Source organism: Falco naumanni, chromosome 1 (assembly GCF_017639655.2).
Source record: "Falco naumanni isolate bFalNau1 chromosome 1, bFalNau1.pat, whole genome shotgun sequence".
Taxonomy (NCBI): domain Eukaryota; kingdom Metazoa; phylum Chordata; class Aves; order Falconiformes; family Falconidae; genus Falco; species Falco naumanni.
The window spans coordinates 107,691,826-107,716,019 of record NC_054054.1 but is presented as its reverse complement, the minus strand read 5'-3'; the positions used below and the strand labels follow the sequence as shown (position 1 = coordinate 107,716,019).

Below are 24,194 nucleotides of genomic sequence, written 5' to 3'. Positions count from 1 at the left end.
GGCTTCTTTTGGGGCACCTCTGGGGATGCAGAGCCATCCTTGTTGCATCCCAGGGCCTGGTGCCCAGCCAGGGCAAGGACATGATGACTGGGGTGGTCTCGGAGCCCTGCAGTGCTGCTGTCCCCAGGGAATGTGGCCTGGGGCCGGGGGTGGCAGCTGAGGTGACCTGTGAGGTGGAGCGAGGGGTGGTGGGGTGGGTGTTGGCCATGCCACTGTCTGATGTCACCGTTGCCTGTCTGTCCTTCTACAGGCAGGCGGCTGTGCTGTGACCAGTGCCCTGACCCAGCGCCCTGCCACAGGGGTGAGTGTACCCCGAGCCCCCCTCCACCATGTTCAACTTGATGAAAAAGGACAAGGAGAAGGATGGGGCCCGAAAGGAGAAGAAGGAAAAGAAGGAGAAGAAGGAGCGGATGTCGGCAGCTGAACTGAAGAGCTTGGAGGAGATGAGCATGCGCCGGGGCTTCTTCAACCTCAACCGTGCCTCCAAGCGGGACTCCAAGACCCGCCTGGAGATCTCCAACCCCATCCCCATTAAGGTGGCCAGTGGCTCTGACCTGCATCTCACAGATATCGACTCCGACAGCAACCGGGGCAGCGTCATCTTGGACTCAGGCCACCTGAGCACGGCCAGCTCCAGCGATGATCTCAAGGTGGACGATGCCAACTTCAAGGGCTCGGTGCTGCAGCGGGCGGCCAAATTTGGCTCGTTGGCCAAGCAGAACTCACAGATGATTGTCAAACGTTTCTCCTTCTCCCAGAAGAGCCGGGATGAGAGCACCTCAGAGACATCCACCCCCTCCGAGCACTCAGCAGCCCCCTCCCCACAGGTGGAGGTGCGCATGCTGGAGACCCAGCTTTCCAAGCAAGGGGTCCCCCAAGGACACCCCTGCACCCCTCCTGCCACCTCCCTGCGTGCCAGGGTGCCGGAGCTCGTTAGCAAGAGGTTTCCTGCCGAGCTGCGGCTGCCCGCCTTGGTGCCCCCGCAGCCCCCCACCCCACGGCAGCTGGAGCTGCAGAGGCGCAACACTGGTGATTTTGGCTTCTCCCTACGCCGCACCACCATGCTGGACCGGGCGCCCGATGGGCAGGTGTACCGACGTGTCGTGCACTTTGCTGAACCTGGAGCTGGCACCAAAGACTTGGCGTTGGGGTTGGTGCCTGGTGACCGGTTGGTGGAGATCAATGGACGAAATGTGGAGAGCAAATCCCGGGATGAGATCGTGGAGATGATCCGGCAGTCGGGGGAGACGGTGCAGCTGAAGGTGCAGCCCATCCTGGAGCTGAGTGAGCTGAGCCGCTGCTGGCTGCGGGGCGGCCAGGGGACACGCCGCGCTGCTTGGGATGTGAGTAACACCGTCCTCGCCGCGGGGCCAGTGCCCTGGGTTTCTGCTGGCCGAAAGCATCCTCGTGGCGTGTGTTTGGGTTGGCAGTGGCCATGGGAACTGATGGCTGGGCTGCTCCAGCCAGGAGCGATGCACAGGGAGGAGCGGGAGGCTGTGGCTGGGATGCAGGAGTGATGCCTGCCCATGCCCAGGCTGCAAGGGCAGGTTTGCGTCAGGGCTTGCAAACCGACTCCGGTGGGTTTTGCCCCCCCAAATCCTCAGTGTGCTGTTGGGTTTGGTTTTCCTCCTTCTGGAGGGGCTCCAGGAGAGCCCAGCTCTGCATCACCTGAGGGAAGTCTGTCCCCATGCCTTTGCTGAGGGAGCAGGTCTGGCACAGAAAGGCGCCTTGCTCCTTGCTGCTGGAAAATCCCTAACACTGCTTAGCAGGAGGGGCACTGCCTGCCCCACTGCTTGCCCCACTGCCCACATCACCCTACCCTAGCTGGAATGCCCCCCCAGGACTGGGGCAGGCGGCGTGGTGTGCCAGGGGACAGGAGCTGCCGACGGCGTGTGCAGCCCTGTGTGCGCGGCTGGTGCTGTATAAATAGAAACTTAATGGCTGGGTGACCCACATCCCTTGTGCGAGCTGCCCAGCTCTGCTGACCCTGCCGCAGGCTAACCAGCGCCCCTGCCAGCCAGCATCCCGGCGGAGGGCCCCCAAATGCCAACAGCCTGCAAGGCTGGACCCCCTCCGTGGTGGCAGGGGGGTGCAGCAGCATGGCCTCGGTTTGGCTTATAACTTGCCTTGCTGAGTTTATTTTTAAGCCACCCTTGGGGCAGGAGGATGCCGTGGCCGCAGAGCAGGTTGCCTGCAGTGGGGAGAGCCATGCTGAGTGTGGTGAAGCCCCATCCCTGCAGGGTGGTGACTGGGACGGGGTGAGAGTGGCCATGGTGGGGCTGTAGTGGGGGGCTCCATGTGCTCCCCCAGCACGGGCTGATGCTCTGGGGTGGAGTCTGTGCCAAGCCGGAGCGCTGGCTTTCGCACAGCTCCTCCCTGGAGCCCAGCAGGTGTCATTGGGCCGGCTGTGCCACCGGGATAACCCCTGGCCGGATAACCCTGTGGGGCTGGGGGGCACGGCTGCCACCCCCACTGCAGTGCGCCAGCGTGGGGACAGGTGTGCTCGATGCCAGCACGCGAAGGCTGGCGAGGTGCTTGTGCCCACCCAGAGCGCGGTGCTGCAGCTGGAGGGAGGAAGAGGAGGCACTGGTGCCCTTGATGCTGCAACAGCCTCGTGCCAGGTCCTGGCAGAGTTAGACGGCATCAGCTGGAGAAAACTGGCCGGAGGGGTGACTGTGACTTTGTTTGTGGCATCTTCAGTTGCCACTGCAGCACAGGCACCTCCTGGCAGGGATGCTGTCCTCCTCCTGCGTGGTGCAGGGGTGCACCGGAGGGATGCGCCGTGGCTTTGCCGGTGATGGGGAGCTGAGGCTGTGGTGCAGGGTACTGCTGGGGGTCCCTCACCCGTCAGGGCTGTGCAAGGTGCCGGCACACAGGGAGGCCCGGCTCTCCCCCAGGCCCTGCTAAGCTCCCTGGAATGTTTCTGGTCCTAATTTAAATAAAAATGATCCTTTTTGAAACAGGAAATTATAGACATATTTTGGGCTGTTGCTCTGGAAGCCCCTCCCTGGCTGGAGCAGGGACGGTGCTGGGCTTCCTGCGTACCAGGGGGATTTGACCCCCTCGGTGGGGGCTATGCTGAGCTGCCCCTGACCCCACGGACCCACGACCCCACGGACCCACGCTGCAGCCAGGCAGGGGCAGCACCCGGCACATCTTGGGGGGGTCTCAGTGCTGGGGGGGGAGGGCCGGCCGGCAGCATGGCGTGGCTGGGCATCGGGGACTGGGTGAAATCACCCCCCCGTGTCCCAGCCTTGCTCCCGGCACAGGGCAGCCGTGCTGGCTCGGCTCCATGCTTGTATTTATTTATTTACCGGCAAAATTCCTCTGGCAGGGCCTAGGCGTGCGCCGGCCCGGCAGAAATATTCCAGAAACGCCTTCGACCACTCCGGCGCTTTGGTGGGACCACAGGCATTTGGCAGCCGTGCTGGCAGACCCTGCGTGCCATGCTTGCCCGCCGGCCACAGACACCCTGGTCCCCGGGTGGTCACTGTCCCCAGGGTGCAAGGCCACCGTGCCACGGCATGGCTTGGTGCTGGCTCTGTGCTGTGGCCGGTGGATGTGTGGGGAGGCGGGGGGGGATGTGGGATGTGGGCTGCAGGACTCCTGTCGTGCTGGAGGTGCTTTTTCCATTTTTCCACGCTTCCTCCATGTGAAGTTCTTGATTTGGCTCTTCTTCTGCCCTCACCGTGGGGATGATGCTGCCAGGGTGCCCCTGTGTGGGGGTCCCAGGGGGCGCTGGGGAAGGGGCTTGTGTCCAGTGGGCTCGGCCATGGGGTGGGTGCATCTCCACTGAAGTTCTTGGCAGAGGAATGAGAGGAATCTGCTGGCCAGGCAGAAATGCCATCACTGAACGGCCAAGATGGGGATCCCAGCGGAGATGGCCTGTGGGAGCCGGGCTCCTCCCTGGTGGGTGGCTCCATCCCTGCCCCGGGGTGCTCAGGACCCCCTGGGAAGGCAGGACCATGTTGTGTTGCCCAGGTCCGTGGGTTTGGCTCACTGTGGCGGGCTCTGTGTGCCGGGGCTGGGCTGGTGCCTTGACCGACCCGAGCCCGGCTGCAGGGTGATACAGCAGCGACGAGCCGTGCACCGCTCTGCAGGCGGGGGCTCTCCTTCCTTCCATCAGGGGACACGACCGCGACCTTTTTGCTGATAACCCAGTGGCTGCCACCAGTGCTACCTGGGGACGTTGTTGTCACCGCGGGCACCCTGCGCTGTGTTGTGCCAGCCACCCAAGGGTGTTTGCCGTGGCCTCTCCCTGGCGCGTGCCGGGTGCACAGAGGGGCCAGGGCTGCCATGTGGTGCCAGCCCTGGGGCAGCGCTGCGAAACCTGGTGTCAGCGTGGGCCGGGAGGGACGTGGCCCAGTGCTGGTGTCCTCCAGCCTGTCATCGGCACAGCCGTCCCGGTCAGGCTGGGAGCCCCTGCTCCCTCTGGGAGTGGTTTGTGGCTCAGGGTGCATCCGTGTCCCTGGGGTTGTCACCTTCTCTCCTCCGTGCCGCCGGCGCCTGGCTCCCTGCCACCGGCCTCCTCCCGGCAGGCCCCGCGCGGGGGGACCCCGGCCCCTCGCCCGCCATCCCTGCTCCTGTTTCCAGGGAGACCTCGGACCTCCAGAGGCAGCTTTGCCATGAAAGCGGCTTTGCCGTGGGCTGCCACGCTGTGCCGGTGGGCTGCTGGGCTGGCACACGTCTGTGCGTGCCAGCCCTCCCCTTGGGGCGGGGGTCTGTGCCTCGCCAGGAGCATTTTGGGGGGGGCTGTTGTGTTCATGGCAAAGCAAAGGGGGGAGCGAGCGGTGTTGGGGCAGCACGATGCTGGACACCCCGCTGTGATGCTGGGCGCCCTTCTCTGACATCCAGCACCCTGCTGGTGGGACCCCGGGGTGCAGGAGTGTGCGACCCCATCCCTGGCAGCGCAGGGGCCCTCCTTGGGTTCCCCCTCGCCCCGCAGCTGCGCTCAGCTTGGGGGCGTCTTTCCCCGCTCCCCCCGGGGCGGGCGGTGGGATGGCGGCCAAGGCAGTTCCCCCGCGGCGCTGGGCTGCCCTGAGCCCACATCACTTCCTCCGGCGCTGGCGGCAGCGGTGGCGGAGACAAGGCCCCGCCGCCTTCGTGTCCCCCCCCTGGTGCTCCCTCCGGCTGCTGCGCGCGCTGCCGGGGCCCTCGCATTCCTCAGCTATTTTTAGGGTGGCCCTATCAGCCCAGCTGTCCCCGTACCGCCGGCTGCCGCCCCGCTACTGCCTCTCCCACCGCGCTGTGCCACGCTCGCCCCAGCGGAAATCCCGGTCCCGGCTCGCCCCGACCTGGCGGTAAGGTGGGGACCCCCCGTGTGACCAGCACGGCATGGGGGAGCACAAGGGGGGCACGTGGGAGCCAGTCTTGGCACTGGGGCTGGGGGCCGTGAGGCTGCACCCACCCCTAGGGTACTTTGGCAGCCCCCTGGGGACCCCGATGTCGGTGGTCTCTGGGGACCTTCAGGAGGTGCCAGGCTGCGTGGAGGTGGGAGCGCTTTGGGCGGAGAGCTTGGGGGCTCTCACCCATGAGCAAGTTCATCTCCAGACCCCCATGCCCAGCCTGTGCTCTGGGGCTGGTGTTTCACACTGCGGTGACAGGGGGGTACAGGGGACCCCTCGGGGACAGGGTGACGTACCCCTGGACAGGCGGGTTGGTTCGGTGGCCGAGTGCTCCTCCACACCCTGCCTGGCCCTGGGGAGGGGGAGTTTGCCCCAGCAGCCCTGGGTGGGACCACCCTGGGTTTCCGAGCGCGGTGCTGGCTGGGGCAGCGGGTCCCCACCGGGGGCTGCCCGGCCGCTGGCACAGGGTCAGGCTTAGAATAAACTCTGCTGTCAGGGCGAGCAGGGTGCCCGGGGAAGAAAATATCCCTTCCCTCACCCTGGCATTTGCTTACTGCAGGGGGCTGGCCCACCCAGGGGGGAAAGCAGGCACGGTCCTGCCAGCTGACTAAAGGGGCTTTTTTTTGCACAATGAGTTTTGCTGGGTCTCAGTCTGGCCACCTGCCTGTCCCTGGAGCCCGTCCTATAGGTGCTGCCCGCTCGTAAGCCGAGCGGGACCAGGTGGGCTCAGACCCCCATTCCTGAGGATCTCGGGCTCTGGGGGCTGACAGGGAAGGGCACGTGCTCATACACTGTGCCATGGTTTGGCGTCTTGCTGGTCCCGGCTCGTCTCACCTCTCCCTCTCTCCCCAGCCAGGGCTGCGGCTCCATGAGACATCACCATGGCGTTTTCATCCCGGTTTGCGTTCTGGGAGCAGAAGGGAAGTCTCTTGCGTGTTTGCCTGCGCCCCACATTCGGATCACGCTGCCGCACGCTACCAACCAGCTCCCCCAGTTTGTCCAGTGCAGGCACCGTGTGCAGCGTGGCGCTCCTAGCCCAGCTGCGGTCACCATTGTGGCCACGCATGCAATTTCTAACACCATCACTAACAACTGCTTTCGCGAGTGGCTGGTGCAGCCCCTAACACGGTGTGAGCCACCCCAGTGCCACCGGCCAGCCCCAGGCTCTCGTGGGAGCTGTGTGCTGGCAATTCAGGGAGCGTTGCCCATGGGCTGCGCCACGCGGTGCCACAGCCGAGCCCTGGAGCTCAGAGGCACAGCTTGGTGCAGGGGAGGGTTTGGCTGCCCACCCCCCCAGAGACCCCAGTAACCCTGCTCGGCAGGGAGCTGGCACATCCCACCACGTGGCTGCCACAGAGATTAGCTGGTGACACTTAAAACGTGCTGTGACGCCCGGCGAGGTGACGTGCAGAAAGTCAGAGCCCCCGTGGGGAGCGGTGACGGGGCTCTATGTATATACCAGCTCGCTCACCAGCTCCACATGAGGAGAGGTCCGGGCCAGGCGGGCAGAGCGCTTTCGTCTCCCACATTTGGGGTTTGCTGTAACCAGGGTGCATCTCTGTGTCCCCCCCCCCCACTTTTTTGGCTACTGGGGAGCCTGGAAAGGATGCATGTCCTCATCCCTGGGGCTGCTACTGGCTGCAAATAGGGGCTGTTTCATATCGCAGCCTCCTGTCCCCCTGGCATGGAGTGATGGTCCCGGTGGGTTTTCCCAGCCCCTGTGGCTTTTCTGGCAGCGAGGCTCTGCGGCAGGCTGAAACGCGCTCCTCTTGTTTGTCTGACCCTCAGGTCAAGGACGAGGACAAGTCTTTAGCTGTGAAAAGACCTGGGAAGGAGGATGGGGCTGTAAGTGTCGCAGGGCCCGGGCAGGGTGGAGCTGTGTTGGGGATGGGGCTCACCCTCAGTGGGGACAGACCCTGTGCCAGGGTGTGGGGACATCAGGGAGGGTTGTGGGTTCAGCATCCCACCCTGTACCCCCCCGCTCCCTGGGGAGTGCTTGTGGCCGTGCCAGGGCAGTGTGTGGAGGGTGGTGGGTGTTTTTGGCAGGGATGCCCAGCTGTCGGCATGCAGCGATCTCTCCCCTTCTGCCTCCCCGGGTCTTGTCCCCTGCCCTGCACGCCCCGGTGGGATGATGGGTCGGTGCCCACCCCACGGTTACAGTGCTGGCTCCCGCGCTGCCCACCAAAGCTGTTGGTGGAGGAAATCTTGCGGCTTGTCCTGCGCATTGCAGAGAGGCTGCCGGTGCCCTGAGCGCTGTTTTACCCCCGTACTGGCAGCCTGAGGGTCAATGGGTGTGTGGGGCCAGGGAGGTCACCATCGCTCCCTCCCCTGGGGTCTGGGGGGGCTGTAGGTTGGCTGGGGAAGGGGACTGTGTGCTGTGTCCCTCGGTGCCAGGGTCTGGCCGGGAGCAGTGCTTCTGTGGCAGAGCACGAAGCCCTGGGCACCACCATGTCCCAAGCAGCAGGGGCCTGCGGTGGCAGGCACTGCACTGCTGGACCTCCACTCACACCGGTGTTGTTGTGGCTGCAGTCAGAGAGCGTGAAGGATACAGCATCTCCACCCCCAAACCCTGAGCCCCCGAGTCCTGAGCCCCCGAAGAGCCCTGAGCCACCCCCAGGGCGAGGGAAGAGCCCGGAGCCGGTGCTGAACGGGGCAGCAGTGAACGGGCTGGAGGGTCCGGCCGCCGAGGGCCAGGGGGACGACGGCCAGGGGCTGTCCCGCCGCAGGGTGGTCCGGGTGGTGCGCAAGGTGGTGCGCAAAGTCCTGCCGGGGGAGGATGCTGGCAGTGCCAAGGAGCCAGGGCGAGACACCAAGTCTCCCGAGCCAGTGCCACCTCCCAGGAAGGAGGAGACGGGTCGTTCGGCCATGCCAGCTCCCCCTGCTGCGCCACCTCCCCCCACCGTGCCGGTAGCCCCCGCCAAGCCAGAGCCCAAGGATGAGATCTCAGCTGGGCTCAAAACCCTCATGGCAAAGGGCAAAACCAAAGAGCACCGGCCACGGCTCCGGCCAGGGGACAGGCAGGAGAAGTCCCCTGAGCCGACCAGGGGGGATGCGAAGCCGTCCCTGTCCCCGGGCACCAAAGCCAAACCGGAGCCGCTGGTGCAGTCTTCAGGAGGGAAAGCGGAGCCGGCAAAGGCATCTGCTCTGAAACCCACTGCCCTGGAGAGGCACAAGGTACCAGTGTGTGCACGGCGGGGGATGCTCTAACACGGCGGCAGGGTTGTGCCACCCGGCTCGGCATGGTGTGAGCTCACCCGCATGGTTTGCAGTGGTTTTGGGGTGTGTGGTGCCGGGCAGGGATCACTTTGGGGAGCAGTTGTGTGTGCTGTGGCCACCCCATCACGTTGCCCCTTGTCTCCCTTTCTGGCTCGTGCGGAGAAGAAGCTGCAGCCTGGTGAGAAGCGGCCAACCCCCATGAAAACCACCCCGGCATCCCCCCAGCAGGTGTGTGGGAGTGGGGACCCGGGTCCCAGCGCACTGTGGGTACCTGCTGGTACCCCAGCTGTGCCACCTCGGTGCCCGTGGGTCTGTGCCAGCCTTTGCCCCGGTACCTGTGCCAAGTGCTGGTGGGCTGCAGGGCTGGGAAAGCCTTTGCGATAGCCCCTCTGGTACCTGTGTGCCGTGAGTGCCGGGCCGGTGGGGGCTGTGGGGTGGACAGCCTGGTGCTAACAGTGCTCTGCCTCCAGGCTCCCCCCAGCCCCACGTCCTGCCCGAGCCCGTCAGAGGAGGCACAGCGCCGGCTGGAGAGGATCTTCACCACTTCTGTAATTCCAGGGGCGTTGGCGCTTGCGTGCTGCCCGCCTGGGGACAGGGAGGCATGGGCAGTGTGCGACTGCACTGGCTGTGCCGTGTGCTCCGCACAGGGTGATCGTACCGCTGTGCATGGCCAGCAGCTCCATGGTCCCTCTCTGGGTGACACTGGCAGCAGGGGATGGATGACTAGGGATGCTGGTGGGTTTGGGGATCGCTGCCCTGATCAGTGTGCCCAGCCTTGGGGAGCTGCCGTGCCTGTGGCATCCTCATGGCAGCCCGGGCATGGCTGCTGGTGGCTGGGATGATGCCCAGGTGGTGCTGTGGGGACTGTGGCCATGCTGGGGCCCTGTGACATGTCACAGTGCTGCTGCTTGCTGCCTCTCACCCGCTCTCTTCTCCTCTCTCTCCTCCCTCCTCGCTGCCTTAGCTGGACCCCGCCGCCTCTGCCTCGGCACCCAGCCAGGTACCGTACCCCCATCCTCAGGAGCCCTCTGCCTCCACCAGCGATGCCCCACCATCCTCTGTCTGCCGCTGGGCTGGCATCTGCGCCCGTGCCTCATGCTGGAGCGTAAGGCTTTCCCCATCCCACCCTGCTCCGTGGGCTGCCACGTCGCCCACGGGGCCGGAGGGTGCCGGGGTGGCCGGGGCTGGGTGCCCTCTCCCCAGCGGGGCCGTGCCAGGGAGCTCGGCATCCCGGGAGGGTGCTCTTGGTTGAGGTGGCACAACTGGGGCGGGCAGGGGTGTGGAGCAGGGTGTAAAGGGGCAGAGCAGCCGCCGTAGGTGGGATGTGTGGTGCACGGCGGTGCACGGTGCTGGCAGAGCTCACAGTGGGTCAGCACAGGGGCCCCCAGCCCTGGGGCTTTGGCAGCATGGCCTCATGGACAGTCCTTCCCGGCTCCGTGTGTCCCCAGCACCATGCTGGACCTGCCACTCTGCTGGCTGCAGCGGTGGCTGTGGCACCAGGAGTGCCCGCGGGGTTTGGCATAATGGCGCTTTGCCCTCGCTCATTTCCCTCCGCTGCTTTCTGCGCTGTCTGCGGGGCAGAGATTAACTCTTCTCACCTTCACCACCCGTCTCTCGGCCTCGCCAGGGTCAAGCGGACGATGCCCCGGCAGCCGCCTTTGGCCCCGTCCCTGCTGCAGCTCAGGTTTGGCTTTGGGGTCGCCCTGCTCCCGGGTGGCGGGGACATCCCTGCTGTGCCGGCTGTGCCAGCCCGGCAGTTCCCATGCCGCGGTACTCTGCCATCGCTGTGTCTTGTGTTCCTCCATTATGTCCCTGTAGTGTGTCCTGTGTTCCTACAGTGTGTCCCTGCAGCATGTCCCATGTCCCCACCGTATGCCCGATGTGCCTGCATCCCGGCATGTGCCTGGCGTGGGTGCCTGCTCCCTGGGCTGCGGTTTGGGAGCTTGGCCTCTCCAGGCTTGCCCAAGGTGGCCGTGGGGAATGCACGCGTGGGTCACTGTGACTTTGTGTCTGTCCCAAGCTGTGGCAGGGCCCTGGTGGTCTCTGCTGCCCCGAGCCCGCTGGGTTCTCTGGGGTCAGCAGCCAAGCTGGGGACACGTGCCAGGAGGGCTCAGGGCTGGTGGAGGGTGGCTGTGGCTGCCCAGCACGTGGCCCTGTGGCCACACAGCCCGGCTCACTCCAGCCCCAGGGATGTGGGGAGCGGGTGAGAAGGGAGGGGGCATGTGGCCACACCTGTCCCATGTCCTGCTGTCCCACAGGCCAAGACGGAGGAGCAGATAGCCGCCGAGGAGGCCTGGTATGAGACAGAGAAGGTGTGGCTGGTGCACAGAGATGGCTTCTCCTTGGGTGAGTCAGGGGTCAGCCTGGCACTGCTGGGACAAGGGGCACCCTGTCCTTCCCACGGCACAGCGAGACCCCCCGGCCCGGCAGTGGTGCTGCGGGGGGGCTGCCGGCACAGCTGCACTGAGCACCTTGTGCCCCTTGCAGGCAGCCAGCTGCGGCTGGAGGAAGGTGTCCCCCTGCCCGAGGGCAAGGTGAAGGTGAAGCTGGACCATGATGGAACCGTCCTGGAGGTGGAGGAGGACGATGTGGAGAAGGTAGGGCTGCGGGGTGGGGGATGGTGGGGCAGACCCCCATTCCCCACCTGACGCCCCCCCAACCTTGCTGCCAGGCAAACCCCCCCTCCTGTGACCGCGTGGAGGACCTCGCCAGCCTCCTCTACCTCAACGAGTCCAGCGTGCTGCACACGCTGCGGCAGCGCTACGGTGGAAACCTCCTGCACACCTACGCCGGCCCCACCATGGTCATCATCAACCCACTGAGCTCCCCCTCCATGTATTCTGAGAAGGTGACCCTGCTGTCAGGGGAGGGGACCGGAGGGGACGGGCAGCTGGAGCCATGCCACCGTGCAGAGGGAGCCGGTGAGGGTGGTGGGGTGCTGACCTTCGCCTACTTCTCCCCACTCCCCACCAGGTCATGCACATGTTCAAAGGGTGCCGCAGGGAGGACACGTCCCCGCACATCTACGCGGTGGCCCAGGCTGCCTACCGCAGCATGCTGATGAGCCGCCAGGACCAAGCGGTCGTGCTGCTGGGCGCCAGTGGCAGCGGCAAAACCACCAACTGCCAACACCTTGTCCAGTACCTCACCACCATCGCTGGCAGCACTGGCAAGGTCTTCTCCGGTGAGTCCCCGGCGGGGTGCGGCATCCCCGTGCCACCTGTGCATGCCCCCTGCTTTGCAGTCACAGCCGTCCGCCGCCTGCTGCACCCAGCAGTGGCCGGACACATGCCACACGGCGCGCTTTCACTTTCTCACGCCGGTCACCTTACCGTGCTCTCGAGGCTGCTGCGGCGTGGAACATGGCACAGGAGCAGTGGCACTTGCCTGGCCAGCAGTGCCGGCTCCGGCCGGCCACCGCACAGCCCCTGCACGCCACCGTCCCGCTTCTCTTCCCGCAGTGGAGAAGTGGCAGGCTCTCTACACCATCCTGGAGGCTTTTGGCAATAGCAGCACCGGCATGAATGGCAACGCCACCCGCTTCTCCCAGATCATCTCTCTGGACTTCGACCAGGCTGGGCAGGTGGCATCTGCCTCCATACAGGTGAGGGGGCCGGGGCAGCCCCCCTCGGCACAGGAGCTGGTCCGTCCTCGCTGGGGCAGCTCCCCTTGGCGTGGGAGCCCATCCATCCTCGCCGGGGTGTTTCCTCCCAGCAGCCCGGCCGTGCTCACAGCGCTTAGCGGCCAGGCATCCTGCTTCGTCTTCGTTCACTGCCAGACGTGCGCAGCGCACATTGACTCCCTGTCCTTGCTGAGTTAGCTCCAATGTCAGGGTGTCTTTCTGCCAGAAGCTGCCCCACTGCGATAACATCAGAGCTCTTAAAATTCAAGGGAGCCACTTCGTGCTCCTGTAGTAGCAGACACCCCAGGAGAGGAGATGCTCATGGGTTGCTTGGATGATGTTTGCATTGATATGATGCTCTGCAGTGGACGGGAGACCCTCACATCTCCGCGGGGATCCTGGGCAGGCAGCAAGGATAAGGCTGGGGTGGGCTGGGGGGGGTCTCGGTGGGAGCGGGGCCTTCAGGGATGGTTTCCAACCCTCCCACCTCCACCAGACGCTGTTGCTGGAGAAGCTGCGCGTCACGAAGCGCCCAGCCAACGAAGCAACCTTCAACATCTTCTACTACCTGCTGGCCTGCTCTGACAGCACCCTGCGGTGAGCTGGGGGCGGCGAGGGCATGGTCTCTTGCCCGGGGGGTCTCCAAGGTCTCCCACATGGGGCCAATCTCGGTCTTCATCCCCACAGGACTGAGCTTCATTTCAACCACTTGGCAGAGAACAACGTCTTTGGCATCGTGCCCCTCTCCAAGGTCGCTGCTATGGGGCTGGGAAGGGGCTGTCGGCGGGGGGACAGGGTTCCCTGATGCATTCGGGTGCCGGGGGGAGGCAGAGCCAGGCTCCCACACCAATGGCTCCTGTTGCTCTTCGCAGCCGGAGGAAAAGCAGAAGGCGACCCAGCAGTTCAACAAGCTTCAGGCTGCCATGAAGGTGATGGGCATCTCCAGCGATGAGCAGAAAGCCTTCTGGCTTGTCCTGGGGGCCATTTATCATCTGGGGGCCGCCGGGGCCACAAAAGGTAATCTGGGAGGGATTAACGAGCCAAGGCTTGGGGCTGATGGCTGCATGAGGTCCCAGAGCGATCACCAGCACCTCAGCACCTTGCAAACAGCCCCCATGGTGTGGTGGAGCCTGGGGCGGGTTTTGGGGCTGTGTCAGCTGAGGGACATTGCTGTGCCACCCTGGGTGTTCTGGGGCACCTGGCTTTGCCCCCTCGGTCAGGGTGGTCCCGCTGGCTGGTGGGAATTAATCACCCCCAGACCCTGGGCTGGCCCCTGCCAACTTGGGAGACCAAGGGCCTGGCTGGGGCTGAGGGAGTCAGGGGGTGAGGGGTGGGGTGGGGGGGTGTCCCTTGTCCCCAGTGTAACACCTTTCCCCCCTGTCCTCCCCGCAGAGCTGCTGGCAGACGGAGCCGGTAATGAGATGTGGGGGGCTCTGCTCCGGGTGGTGCTGTGCGGTGCTGGTTTGGGGGCTGAAATAGGGGCTTGAGGTGCTGCTGGTGTGCCAGGACCAACCCTGACCCCCAGCTGGGTCCTGGCAGAGCCATATTTGCCTGCTGCCCATCAGGACCCTCCCCCAGTCCTTTGGCACCATTGGCGTGGGACGGGGCTGGTCCAGCACCCAGAGCTCACCGTGGGCTACGGGGCTTGCTCTGATGGGCACCAGCTTTGCTCTCCATCCCTGGGGGCAATGAATTCAGCTTTCTGGGGATGCTTTTCTCCCCCTGGGGCTTTCACCTTCCCCTCCGCAGTGCTGGAAGCCCCCGTGGTGCTGCACGCTGGCAGGAGGGCCTGGCACAGCCAGTGTTGCACCGAGGAGATTTGCAGCCCCAGGGAGGGGGGAAAGATGAGTCAGGGATGGGGAGCGGGGGAGCGGAGGGGTCTCGGGGGTGCAGCGGGGTGCAGCGCTGGCCCGTGGGGTGCTCTGAGGCACTAGAGGGCAGCAGGGCCCCGCAGCAGGCACCGCAGCGGGGTGCTTGGGCAACCGGGAGCCTTTTTGTGGGAGCCTGCTAGGGGGGAACCCCAAATCCTGCTTTGGGGCGAGCATCCCTGCATCCGGCTCAGGGCGAGCATCCCAGCCCCAGCTCTGTGCTGCTCCTGGAGCCTCCCCCGCATCTTGTGGATACTGGGGATGCTCAGAACCAGCTCAGCTGCGCTAGCACCCGTTTCTTTGGCCCCTTGGTGCTTGTACCAGGCTGGATCTGACAGCGGCTCCCGGTGCTCCAGGCAGAGCTCCCCACCAGTGCCCGCAGTGTGGCTGGGGCTCACAGGGGAAGGGGTCCCGCACCAGGTTGCAGTGTCTCACTGCAGTGATGCCTGGGGGGGACAAGGCTTGGCCTGCGCGTGGTGGTGCCTGCGCGTGGCGTGTTTTGGCAGGAGGGCGTCCCCGTGCCGCGTGTCCGCGCTGTCACGTGCTGTTGTTTCTAACCCCTGTCTCTGTTCGCATGGTGCATGCTGCCCTTTTGCAATGCAGACGCCGACGAAGGTAAAGTCTTGTTCTCTGCACGTGTCTCTGGCTTCCCCCTCCCATGTGCCACCACCTTCCTGCTGTCATGTCCCTGCGTGTCACCATTAACCTGCTCCCATCTCCCACATCCGTGTGCTTGTGTCCGCGATCTGTCCTGCCGTACCGCGGTGAGGCTGCTCGGTGTATGTGAACGAGCAGGGATGTGTCCCCGTGCTGGGGTGACTCAGAGCCCCACACTGTCACAGGCCCCAGGGGTCCTGGGCTGCGGTGGCGAGGGGTGACTCCCACTCCTGGTCCCGCAGCGTGGTCTGGGCTCAGCCCTGCAGAGGCATGAAGCCGTTCACCCCCTGTCTCCTCTAATCAGACCCCAAAACACACTTCCCAGCCCTCCAGCACAGGCCACGTGCTCCCACTGTGCACAGCATCCCCAGCTTGCTCTGGGGGACCCTGAGACTGTCCCAGGTCTGCCTGGAAATGCCCCCGATTTAGGGGGATGCCCCGGCCGGCACTGAGCCCCCTTCTCCACCCTCCAGCTGGAAGGAAGCAGTTTGCACGGCACGAGTGGGCTCAGAAAGCCGCTTACCTGCTGGGCTGCAGCCTGGAGGAGCTCTCCTCCTCCATCTTCAAGCACCAGCCCAAGGGTACCCTGCAGCGATCCACCTCCTTCCGGCAGGGCCCCGATGAGCCCCCCCTGGGTGACAGCGGTACAGGTAGGATGAAGGACACTGGGGACAGCTGGTGGCCCAGGGGGACACCAGGCTGGGGACACTGAGGGTTGCCTTGGCCAGGTCCCAAGCTGACAGCACTGGAGTGCCTGGAGGGCATGGCGGCCGGCTTGTACTCTGAGCTCTTCACCCTCCTCATCTCCCTCCTCAACAGGTACGTGCTGGGGGGTGGGGCAGAGGAGAGCCATGGGGGGCTGGCAGCAGCCACTCACCCCACTGTGTCCCTTTGTCCCCACAGGGCGCTGAAATCGAGCCAGCACTCGGTGTGCTCGGTGACGGTGGTGGACACCCCGGGGGCGCAGAACCCCGAGCTGGCAGGGCAGAGCCGGGGGGCCACCTTCGAGGAGCTTTGCCACAACTACACCCAGGAGCGCCTGCAGCTGCTCTTCCACCAGCGCACCTTCGCCCGCGAGCTGGAGCGCTACAAGGAGGTAACGACGATGGCCAGGGCTGCCATCGCCTCCTCCCCCCCTGCCCTTCCTTCTCGGCGCAAGCATCTCCTGCGTTCCCGCTCCTTGAGTTCTTACTTGCCGTGGAGCAGTGCAACTGCAGCAGCTCTGGCAGGACGCTCGGTGCAGCAGGGGTGGCCACAGGGCTCCCACCACCTGCGGTGCCTTTGCTGGCACCTTTCCCTGCAGACGTGCCAGGCTGGGAGGTGATGGGGTGGCCGTGGCGGGTGGGTGGTGGAGATCACTGCTGCTGCTCCATCTCAGCACCAACAGCCATAGGGGGACCCTCCTCGTGTCCTGGTCCCCCCTTGGCACCCGGCGTCACCCTGTGCCCTGCTGGCGCAGCGGGGTGCTGGGAAGGCCCTGCCCCCCTCATTGAGACCAACACCCTCACTGGCTGCCAGTCCCTATCGGGGCTCTCCTGCTGCATGGGCACTAATCGTGCCTCTGTCCCTCCTCGCCAGGAGAACATAGAGCTTGCCCTGGCTGACGCCGAGCCCGGCTCCTCTGGCTCCATAGCTGCTGTAGACCAGCCCTCGCATCAGGCACTGGTAAGTGCCCGCCATGCTTCCTCGCAGCCCCATCACTGCAGCTTGTGGCCCGAGGCAGTGGGCGTGCGGCTTTCTTGGCCCCTTGGTGGTCCTTGGGGGAAGAAGAGGGGCTGTTCTGAATGTTTGGCCATGACAGTGTGGCTGCGAGCGTGTGTGCAGCCCGCATCCCTGGTGTATCCCCTGGCACGGTGTCTCCCGCTTGCCCCGGCAGCTGCTTGTGCTGCAGGCAGGAGTCATGGAGACCTTGGGTGATCCCCAGGGTGCTCCAGTCCCTGGGGTGCTCTGGTCCCCAAGGTGCTCAGGTCCCCAGGGTGCACAGCTCCCCAAGGTTCTCCAGTCCCTGGGGTGCTCCAGTCGCTGCTGGAGGAGGCTGCAGAGACCAAGGGGAGCTGCTAGCACCAGCCCAGCACTGGGTTCCAGCCCGTGGGCACCTAAGCACCGTGTTTTCCACCCCAACGGGATGCGCTGCCTGGAGTGTTACATACGGCCTCTTGCCCTGCTGCGTCCCCATAAGCAGGAGCCCTCACGCATGGTGCCGCTTTGCCTTGCTGCTGACAGCGGCCAAGGTTGCCTGCTCCTTGGGTGGCCCGGGTCCCCTGTGTCACCTCCTGTCCCTGCCCTGGAGGCACTACAAGTGCAGTGTCGCCCGCAGGTCCGGTCACTGGCCCGCACAGACGAGGCGCGGGGGCTGCTGTGGCTGCTGGAGGAGGAGGCGCTGCAGCCAGGCGGCAACGAGGACACCTTGCTGGAGCGGCTCTTCTCCTACTACGGCCCCCAGGAAGGGGGCAAGAAAGGTCAGGGGGGGGACCGGCACCACGGGGCCACGTGTCAGCAAAGCGCCGGTCCCCAGGGCTGTGCCCAGCAGTGCCGTGTCTTCCTGCAGGGCACAACCCGCTGCTCCCCAGTGACAAGCCCCGGCATTTCCTTCTGGGCCACAGCTCAGGGACCAACTGGGTGGAGTACGATGCCACGGGCTGGCTCAACCACGTCAAGCACAACCCGGCCTCCCAAAATGCCTCCGTCCTGCTGCAGGAGTCACAGAAGTGAGTGGGGTCCCAGGGCTGGTGGGGGAGCACGGCGTGGGGAGGGGTGATTTTGGGGGGTGACGTCCCCTCCGTGCCCTGCAGGAAGGTCATCAGCAGCCTGTTTGCGGGCCGTGGCGGGTCAGCGCTGGTGCTGTCGGGCTCGGTGGCAGGGCTGGAGGGGGGGTCCCAGCTGGCCCTGCGCCGGGCCACCAGCATGCGGAAGACCTTCACCACCGGCGTGGCTGCTGTCAAGAAGAAATCCCTCTGCATCCAGATCAAGCTGCAAGTGGTGAGTAAGGGGGTGCCAAGGGGGGGAGTCCCCAGGTCCAGGTGGAGCACTGCTGCGTGTCACCGCTCACCCCACTCTCCTGTGCCTGCAGGACGCCCTCATTGACAGCATCAAGAAGTCCAAGCTCCACTTTGTGCACTGCTTCCTGCCCAAGGCGGCGGGGGGCGGCGGGGACCCCCGGGCTCTGCCGTGCCGGCGGGTGAGCGGCAGTGAACTGGAGCTGCCGGCGGAGCACTGCGAGGCCGGGCTCATGCAGCTGGACGTGCCCCTCCTGCGTGCCCAGCTCCGCGGCTCCCGCCTGCTCGACACCCTCCGCATGTACCGCCAAGGTGAGCCGTGCCGCCGCATCCCTGGCACCCGCGACGGGGCGATGCCAGGGCTGCAGCGCACGTCCCCCTGCGGGATGCCACGGGGGTCCTGGCTGCATCTCCTCCCTGGGGACCCCCATCCGCCTGTACCCTTGCTCCAAGCCCCAGAGCTGCCATCCATCCCCGCAGGGCGGTCCTGTCCCTGTCCCCCTCCCCTGCGGGGCTGTTATCTGCGCCGGGGACAGGCATGGCCTTAATTGGGTGTCTCCACTGGTGCCGCCGGATCCTGGCAGCTCTCCCGCTGGCAGCCGGCCCCCATCCCGCTGGGGTGAGGGCCTCCGGGTCGTGCTCAGCAAAGCATTTATCGATACGCGTGGCTGGCCGCCCAGGCGAGGGTTTATTGCCTGGAGGCCAGACCCTTCCCACCACGATTGGAAATCGATGCCGTCCGCGCACCTCCCGGATCGATGGCCGTGGCCAGCCGGCTGTGCCGGGGTCAGCCTCCCCATCAATACCCTGTCGTTAATTAAGATGTGGAGGCTCAGTGCTGAGAGCCTGATGCAGAAGCTGGCTGCGGCTCAGAGCGGAGCCGGAGCGGGGCCTCTTTGCTTGCACAGGCAACACACGTGTCCCTGTGCTCCCTCGAGGTGGGATCTGGCCACTTTCTCCCCAGATCCCAGCCAAAACTGCTGGAGGACACGGCCAAGGAAAACCTCCTGGGGAGGGTCAGGGCACTCTGGCCGCGCCTGGCCCCGTGGGGAATTTGTGCCACGTGGGGTGACCCCATCAGCTCTCCCAAGAGATGGGCCCCAGTCAGTCAGGGCACGTGGGGCTGTCCCCAGCCATCCCCTGGGCATCCTGGCTGCCCCCGCAGCCCCACTCTCCCTTGCTGCCCCCAGGGTATCCCGACCACATGGTTTTTGCGGAGTTCAGGCGGCGCTTTGACGTCCTGGCCCCACACCTGACCAAGAAGCACGGGCGCAACTACATCGTCGTGGATGAGAAGCGGGTACGTGCCCTGCTCCAGGGCCAGCGCGGCAGTCCGGGGTCCCCTGCGCCCCAGGGTGCCCCCAGCCTTGCCCTGACACCTCTCCTTCCCCACAGGCAGTGGAGGAGCTCCTGGAGTCGCTGGACCTGGAGAAGAGCAGCTACCACATGGGCTTGAGCCGGGTATGATGCCCGACACTGGCCGTGGGTGCCGGCGGCAGCGCGGGCAAGGGTGGGCGGCACAGCTTGGCACGGCGCAGCAGGGCAGCACAAGGGCGGCACTGTTTGCTCCCACCTACGGCATTCCTCGTGCCTGGGGGACAGGACCAGTGGCTGCAGAGGGGAGAGCCACATCCCCACCAGCCAGCACAGCGGGAGGGTGGCACGGCGCGGCCAGAGGGATGCCGGCACCCCTCGCCATCTCACCCCGCTGCCCCCCTGCAGGTGTTTTTCCGAGCTGGATCACTAGCCAGGCTGGAGGAGCAGAGGGACGCGCAGACCAGCAGGAACATCACCCTCTTCCAGGCAGCGTGCAGGGGCTTCTTGGCACGGCAGCAGTTCAAGAAAAGGAAGGTTGGTCCCAGCAGCTCTCCCCTCCCCGCTCTGCTGCACAATTTCGCCTAAAATGGGCAGCGCAGCCTTTCTGCCGCTGCCTGGGCCAGCACCTCCTCCTCCCGCCTCCCCCCTGCGCCTGCCCAGCCGTGGGGGGCCAGGGGGGACCGGGGGAACCGGTGGGGAGGGTGCTGGGCATCGCCACGGTGGGATGAAACGGCGTGTCAGCTCCTACTTTTATTATTAAAGAAGGTGTAAGATAGGCATCGGGGCAGCACCTCACCTTCCGCAAGAATAGCATTTGGAGGGGCTGGAGAGAATCAAACAGTAGATAAGCTGGGTGCAATTAGCCCAAATACTAACGAAGGGGAGCATGCCGGGGTGCCGGCCGGGGTGCCGGCGGGGGTGCTGAGCACCCACCTGCCTCGCTTTGCCCCGCTGGCGGCACCCCCGACGCTGTGCCCTGCACTGACACCGTGCCCTGCGCAGATCCAGGATTTGGCCATCCGCTGCGTGCAGAAGAACATCAAGAAGAACAAGGGGGTGAAGGGCTGGCCCTGGTGGAAGCTTTTCACCACCGTGCGGCCCCTCATCGAGGTGCAGCTCACCGAGGACCAGATCCGCGGCAAAGACGTGGGTACCTCTGTGCTGGGGGATGCTGGATGGGGCAGGGTGGGCTTGGGGAAGCGTTGGGCCTGGTCAGGGCCCTGCAGTGGGGTGGGATGCAGAATCCTGCAGTGGGGTGGGGTGCAGGACCCCAGGGAAGGGTGGGAGGCAGGATCCCACAGTGGCATGGGATGCAGGGTCCCACAGCGGGGTGGGATGCCGGATCCCACAGTGAGATGGGATGCAGGATCCTGCAGCAGGGTGGGATGCAGGATCCTGCAGCGGGGTGGCAGGATCCTGCAGCGGGGTGGGATGCAGGATCTTGTGGTGGGTTGAGATGCAGGACCCCAGGGAAGGGCAGGATGCAAGAGCCCACGATGGGGTGAGATGCAGGACCACAGCTGCCCTACACGCCCTGTCAGCATCGGGCTCAAATTGCAAATTGCTCCCTAATTTGCGAATCAGCATGTCATTAGCATCCCGAGAGCCGGCTGTTGCATGAGCCCAATTACCAGGCATGGAGAATGGAAATGAAACCGTGTGCCGAGAGGCATATGTGGGGGGGCTCCGTGCTACGCTGGCAACCAGATACTCATGCCCCTGCCGAGCCTGCCCCTCATGGAGCCCACTGCCTGGCTCCACTTTCATCCCAACCCACCAAGGATGGGCGCCTGGGGTGGGGGCACCTGAGCCCCTCCTGCCCCCCTCAGCCTGTGCTGGGACCAGAGGCAAAGGTGTGCTTGAAGCTGGCAGCTGGGCATGCCCCCCTGGTGTTGGCTGGTGGTCCCTGGGCATGCCGGTGGGCCCCCTCCCTCCTCACCTGGGCTGGGTGCATCCAAACCCTTCAGTGAGCTGCCAGTGGGTGGGTTTGCTCCCACCCTCTCTCCTGGGGGGTGCAGGGACCCCTCTCCGGCTTTGCTGGGGCTGCCTGGCGTTTCGGCACCATTTATGGGGTTGGAGTCGGCATGGCGTCGGGGCGGTTTGGGGAAAGTCCCTGCCCAGCCCTTGGCAGGGGAGAGCGGCCCCCGCCCTGGGGAGCCCCCACCCTGCCCACCCAGCGCTGGGGGGGTGCGGAGACCTGCCAGGCTCCTGCCTGCCTGCCAGCCTCTTCGCCGAGCGCCTGCCCCCTCCCTCACCGCCTGCTCTGTTGCAGGAAGAGATCCAGCAGCTGAAGAGCAAACTCGAGAAGGTGGAGAAAGAGCGTAACGAGCTCCGGCTCAACAGCGACCGCCTGGAGAGCAGGGTAGGTCCTTGACGGTACCGGGAGGGGGTACGGTGCCGTGCTGGATTGCCCCGGTGCCTGCACTGGCCCATGGTCCCGCTCCCCCCGCCCACAGATCACAGAGCTGACATCGGAGCTGACAGACGAGCGGAACACCGGCGAGTCGGCCTCCCAGCTGCTGGACGCTGAGACGGCTGAGAGGCTGCGGGCCGAGAAGGAGATGAAGGACCTGCAGGTAAACATGCCTTTCCCTGGCCTCGCAGCGTCTCGTGGCCCCCTCCAGGCACTCACCACGGCTGTGCCCCCTCCCAGGCCAAGTACGATGCTCTGAAGAAGCAGATGGAGTCCATGGAGATGGAGGTGATGGAGGCTCGGCTCATCCGGGCGGCCGAGCTCAACGGGGAGCTCGACGATGACGATTCAGGTACTGTCCTGCCTCTGCTGCTCGCTGCGGGCGCAGTCTGGGTCCATGGCTGCAGCACCGTGCCCCCCTCTCCATGGTGGCCCCGTACCACCCCACGCAGCCCCTCAGTGACCCCGTTTCCCCGCACAGGTGGCGAATGGCGGCTGAAATATGAGCGGGCGGTGCGGGAGATCGACTTCACTAAGAAACGGCTGCAGCAGGAGCTGGAGGACAAGCTGGAGGTGGAGCAGCAGGGCAAGAGGCAGCTGGAGCGGAGGGTGAGTGGGGCTCAGCCCTAGGGACCCCCCAGGTCCCCTCAGCATGGGGATGGGTTTGGGGTGGGCAGCCGCTGCCTGCTCGGAGCTGAGGGAGCACATGGCTGGAGCACTGGGGACGTGGTGGCTTCCCGGAGCCCTCACCACCCTGCCTGCTCCTGCCCACAGCTGACGGACCTGCAGGCAGACAGCGAGGAGAGCCAGCGGGCGCTGCAGCAGCTAAAGAAGAAGTGCCAGCGCCTGGCCGCGGAGCTGCAGGACACCAAGCTGCACCTCGAGGGGCAGCAAGGACGCAACCATGACCTGGAGAAGAAGCAGCGGAGGTGGGGACCGCGCGCTGGCAGTAGGGCAGACGCGGGGGGGGCAGCATCCTCGCCATGTGGCGAGCCTCTTGCAAAGTGGCATTACCATTTTAGCAGGGATTTGGGCACTCCACCAGCTTCCTCTTGGCCGAGGTGTCTCCAGCGGGACGGGGCTGCCCAGGCTGGGTGTGTTCATTGTGGGGGGACCCCGATGCCCTTGTAGGGGGCCCGGAGCTGAGCGATCCCCCCGTGTGGGGCCATGCCCCATGGTGGAGGCTGCTCGTGCCCTGCGGCTCTGCTCGGCACTCACTCTCATCCCATCCCCTCTCCCAACCCCAAAGTTTGCTAACGTTATTAAGCAGCAGGGACGCTTTCATCTCATTATGGTAATGATCACACACACAAATACAGCGAGAGAATCCAATCTAATTAATTTCAATTTCCGCGGATTGGAGTCTGTGCTAATGCAGCTGTTTATTACCCAGCGCGAGGAAAAATGGGGATTAGCTGCCGAGGTGTTTAACGCAGGTCACAAACTCAAGCGCAGAGTTATTTTCCAAGCCCCAAAGGCAGCGATTTTGGAGCAAACCCAGCTGATCCCATCCCAGGGGTATGGGGAGATGCTGTCCTGGTGCTGCCTGGCTCCAGGCTGTGCTGAGCACTCCCCCGCTGGGGGCTTGTGTCCTCTCCAGTAATGGGACCAGTGCCACCTCGCGTGGGACCACAGCTCGGGGCTGCGGCTGGGGGAGCTGAGCTGCCACAAGAGCTCATCTCTCCTGGAGAACCTATGTGCATTGCAGCCTCTCCATGTCCTGCATGGAGGGTGCGGTGTCCCTGGCTGCCTCCGTGTAGCTAAGCCCCCGCTGTTAGTAGCCACGGTCCCCTCTGGCACGTGCCAGCCCTGTGGGGTGGCTGCTGGGGCTGCTGGTTGCGCTGCAGGCGCTGCACTCCCCATTAGCTGCTGAGTGAAGGCATTGGGAGGAGTTTGTCCGAGTGACTCCGTGACACCGTACTGGCAATTAAAGACTCATCAACAGCATGTTTTGAACGAGTACCCAGCAGCGCGCTGCCCTTCCTGGTGCCTGCTGCCATGGGATGGGAATGCTCGGCGTGGTGCCAGTAGCTGGGGACCTGTCCCCAGTGCCGTCACGGGGCACTGAGTGCCTGCCCTGCTCTCCCCACACAGGTTTGACACCGAGCTCTCGCAGGCGCACGAGGAGGCCCAGCGGGAGAGGCTGCAGCGGGAGAAGCTGAGCCGTGAGAAGGACGTGCTGGTGGCTGAGGTCTTCGGCCTCAAGCAGCTGCTGGAGGTGGGTGGCTCCCGGTGCTGTCCCCAGTCTCCCAGTCGGCGGGTGCCCTGGGCTGACGGTGACCCCCTCTCTTGGCAGGACAAGGACTCGGACATTGCGGGGCTGACACAGAAGGCGGAGGCGCTGGAGGCTGAGCTGCAGGACATCTCCTCCCAGGAGTCGAAGGATGAAGCCTCCCTGGCCAAGGTGAAGAAGCAGCTGAGGGACCTGGAGGCGAAGGTCAAAGACCAGGAGGAGGAACTGGACGAGCAGGCTGGGACCATCCAGATGCTGGAGCAGGTACAGCAGGGAGGGGCGAGGTTTCTGGGTGGGGTGGTTTCATGCAGGGTGGTTATTACCTGGGCTGGGCTTGCCCAGCAAGGGGAGGCGGTCACCCTCAGCCCGGCGTCGGGCCAGGCATCGCGGCTGCCGACACAGCTCCTGGCCCTCCGTGCCATGGCTCGGCAGGTCACTGTGGGGCGGGCGGCCCGGCCGGCCTCGGACCAGGGGGTTTTGCGGGTGAGTGGCACCCAGGGAGTGGTGGTGGGGGTCCACCCAGTGTC

The 24,194-nt window shown here is 65.3% G+C and overlaps 1 protein-coding gene across 16 annotated transcripts in view; it reads left to right on the top strand.

Moving 5' to 3' along the window:
• Window positions 1-24,194, top strand: part of MYO18A (myosin XVIIIA) — a 38,885-nt gene that overhangs the window by 4,856 nt on the left and 9,835 nt on the right. For 3 of the 16 annotated variants that reach the window (XM_040616482.1, XM_040616473.1, XM_040616509.1), the window contains exons 2-35: window positions 251-1,343; window positions 8,727-8,789; window positions 9,032-9,109; window positions 9,526-9,561; window positions 10,189-10,245; window positions 10,820-10,907; window positions 11,049-11,158; window positions 11,233-11,409; window positions 11,535-11,745; window positions 12,023-12,165; window positions 12,680-12,780; window positions 12,871-12,934; window positions 13,056-13,200; window positions 13,576-13,596; window positions 14,655-14,666; window positions 15,182-15,358; window positions 15,437-15,527; window positions 15,612-15,804; window positions 16,287-16,373; window positions 17,026-17,167; window positions 17,257-17,416; window positions 17,501-17,687; window positions 17,779-18,016; window positions 18,895-19,004; window positions 19,100-19,165; window positions 19,427-19,555; window positions 20,024-20,167; window positions 21,294-21,383; window positions 21,478-21,597; window positions 21,675-21,786; window positions 21,916-22,043; window positions 22,209-22,363; window positions 23,529-23,652; window positions 23,731-23,931. In XM_040616482.1, the coding sequence (XP_040472416.1) occupies window positions 330-1,343; window positions 8,727-8,789; window positions 9,032-9,109; window positions 9,526-9,561; window positions 10,189-10,245; window positions 10,820-10,907; window positions 11,049-11,158; window positions 11,233-11,409; window positions 11,535-11,745; window positions 12,023-12,165; window positions 12,680-12,780; window positions 12,871-12,934; window positions 13,056-13,200; window positions 13,576-13,596; window positions 14,655-14,666; window positions 15,182-15,358; window positions 15,437-15,527; window positions 15,612-15,804; window positions 16,287-16,373; window positions 17,026-17,167; window positions 17,257-17,416; window positions 17,501-17,687; window positions 17,779-18,016; window positions 18,895-19,004; window positions 19,100-19,165; window positions 19,427-19,555; window positions 20,024-20,167; window positions 21,294-21,383; window positions 21,478-21,597; window positions 21,675-21,786; window positions 21,916-22,043; window positions 22,209-22,363; window positions 23,529-23,652; window positions 23,731-23,931 (4,974 nt within the window). In that variant the 5' untranslated portion in view covers window positions 251-329. Of the gene's footprint in view, window positions 1-250; window positions 1,344-7,720; window positions 8,520-8,726; window positions 8,790-9,031; window positions 9,110-9,525; window positions 9,562-9,600; window positions 9,667-10,188; window positions 10,246-10,819; window positions 10,908-11,048; window positions 11,159-11,232; window positions 11,410-11,534; window positions 11,746-12,022; window positions 12,166-12,679; window positions 12,781-12,870; window positions 12,935-13,055; window positions 13,201-13,575; window positions 13,597-14,654; window positions 14,667-15,181; window positions 15,359-15,436; window positions 15,528-15,611; window positions 15,805-16,286; window positions 16,374-17,025; window positions 17,168-17,256; window positions 17,417-17,500; window positions 17,688-17,778; window positions 18,017-18,894; window positions 19,005-19,099; window positions 19,166-19,426; window positions 19,556-20,023; window positions 20,168-21,293; window positions 21,384-21,477; window positions 21,598-21,674; window positions 21,787-21,915; window positions 22,044-22,208; window positions 22,364-23,528; window positions 23,653-23,730; window positions 23,932-24,194 lie in introns of those variants that run through there. The other 13 variants (XM_040616491.1, XM_040616526.1, XM_040616555.1 and 10 more) reach the window with 10 other exon arrangements.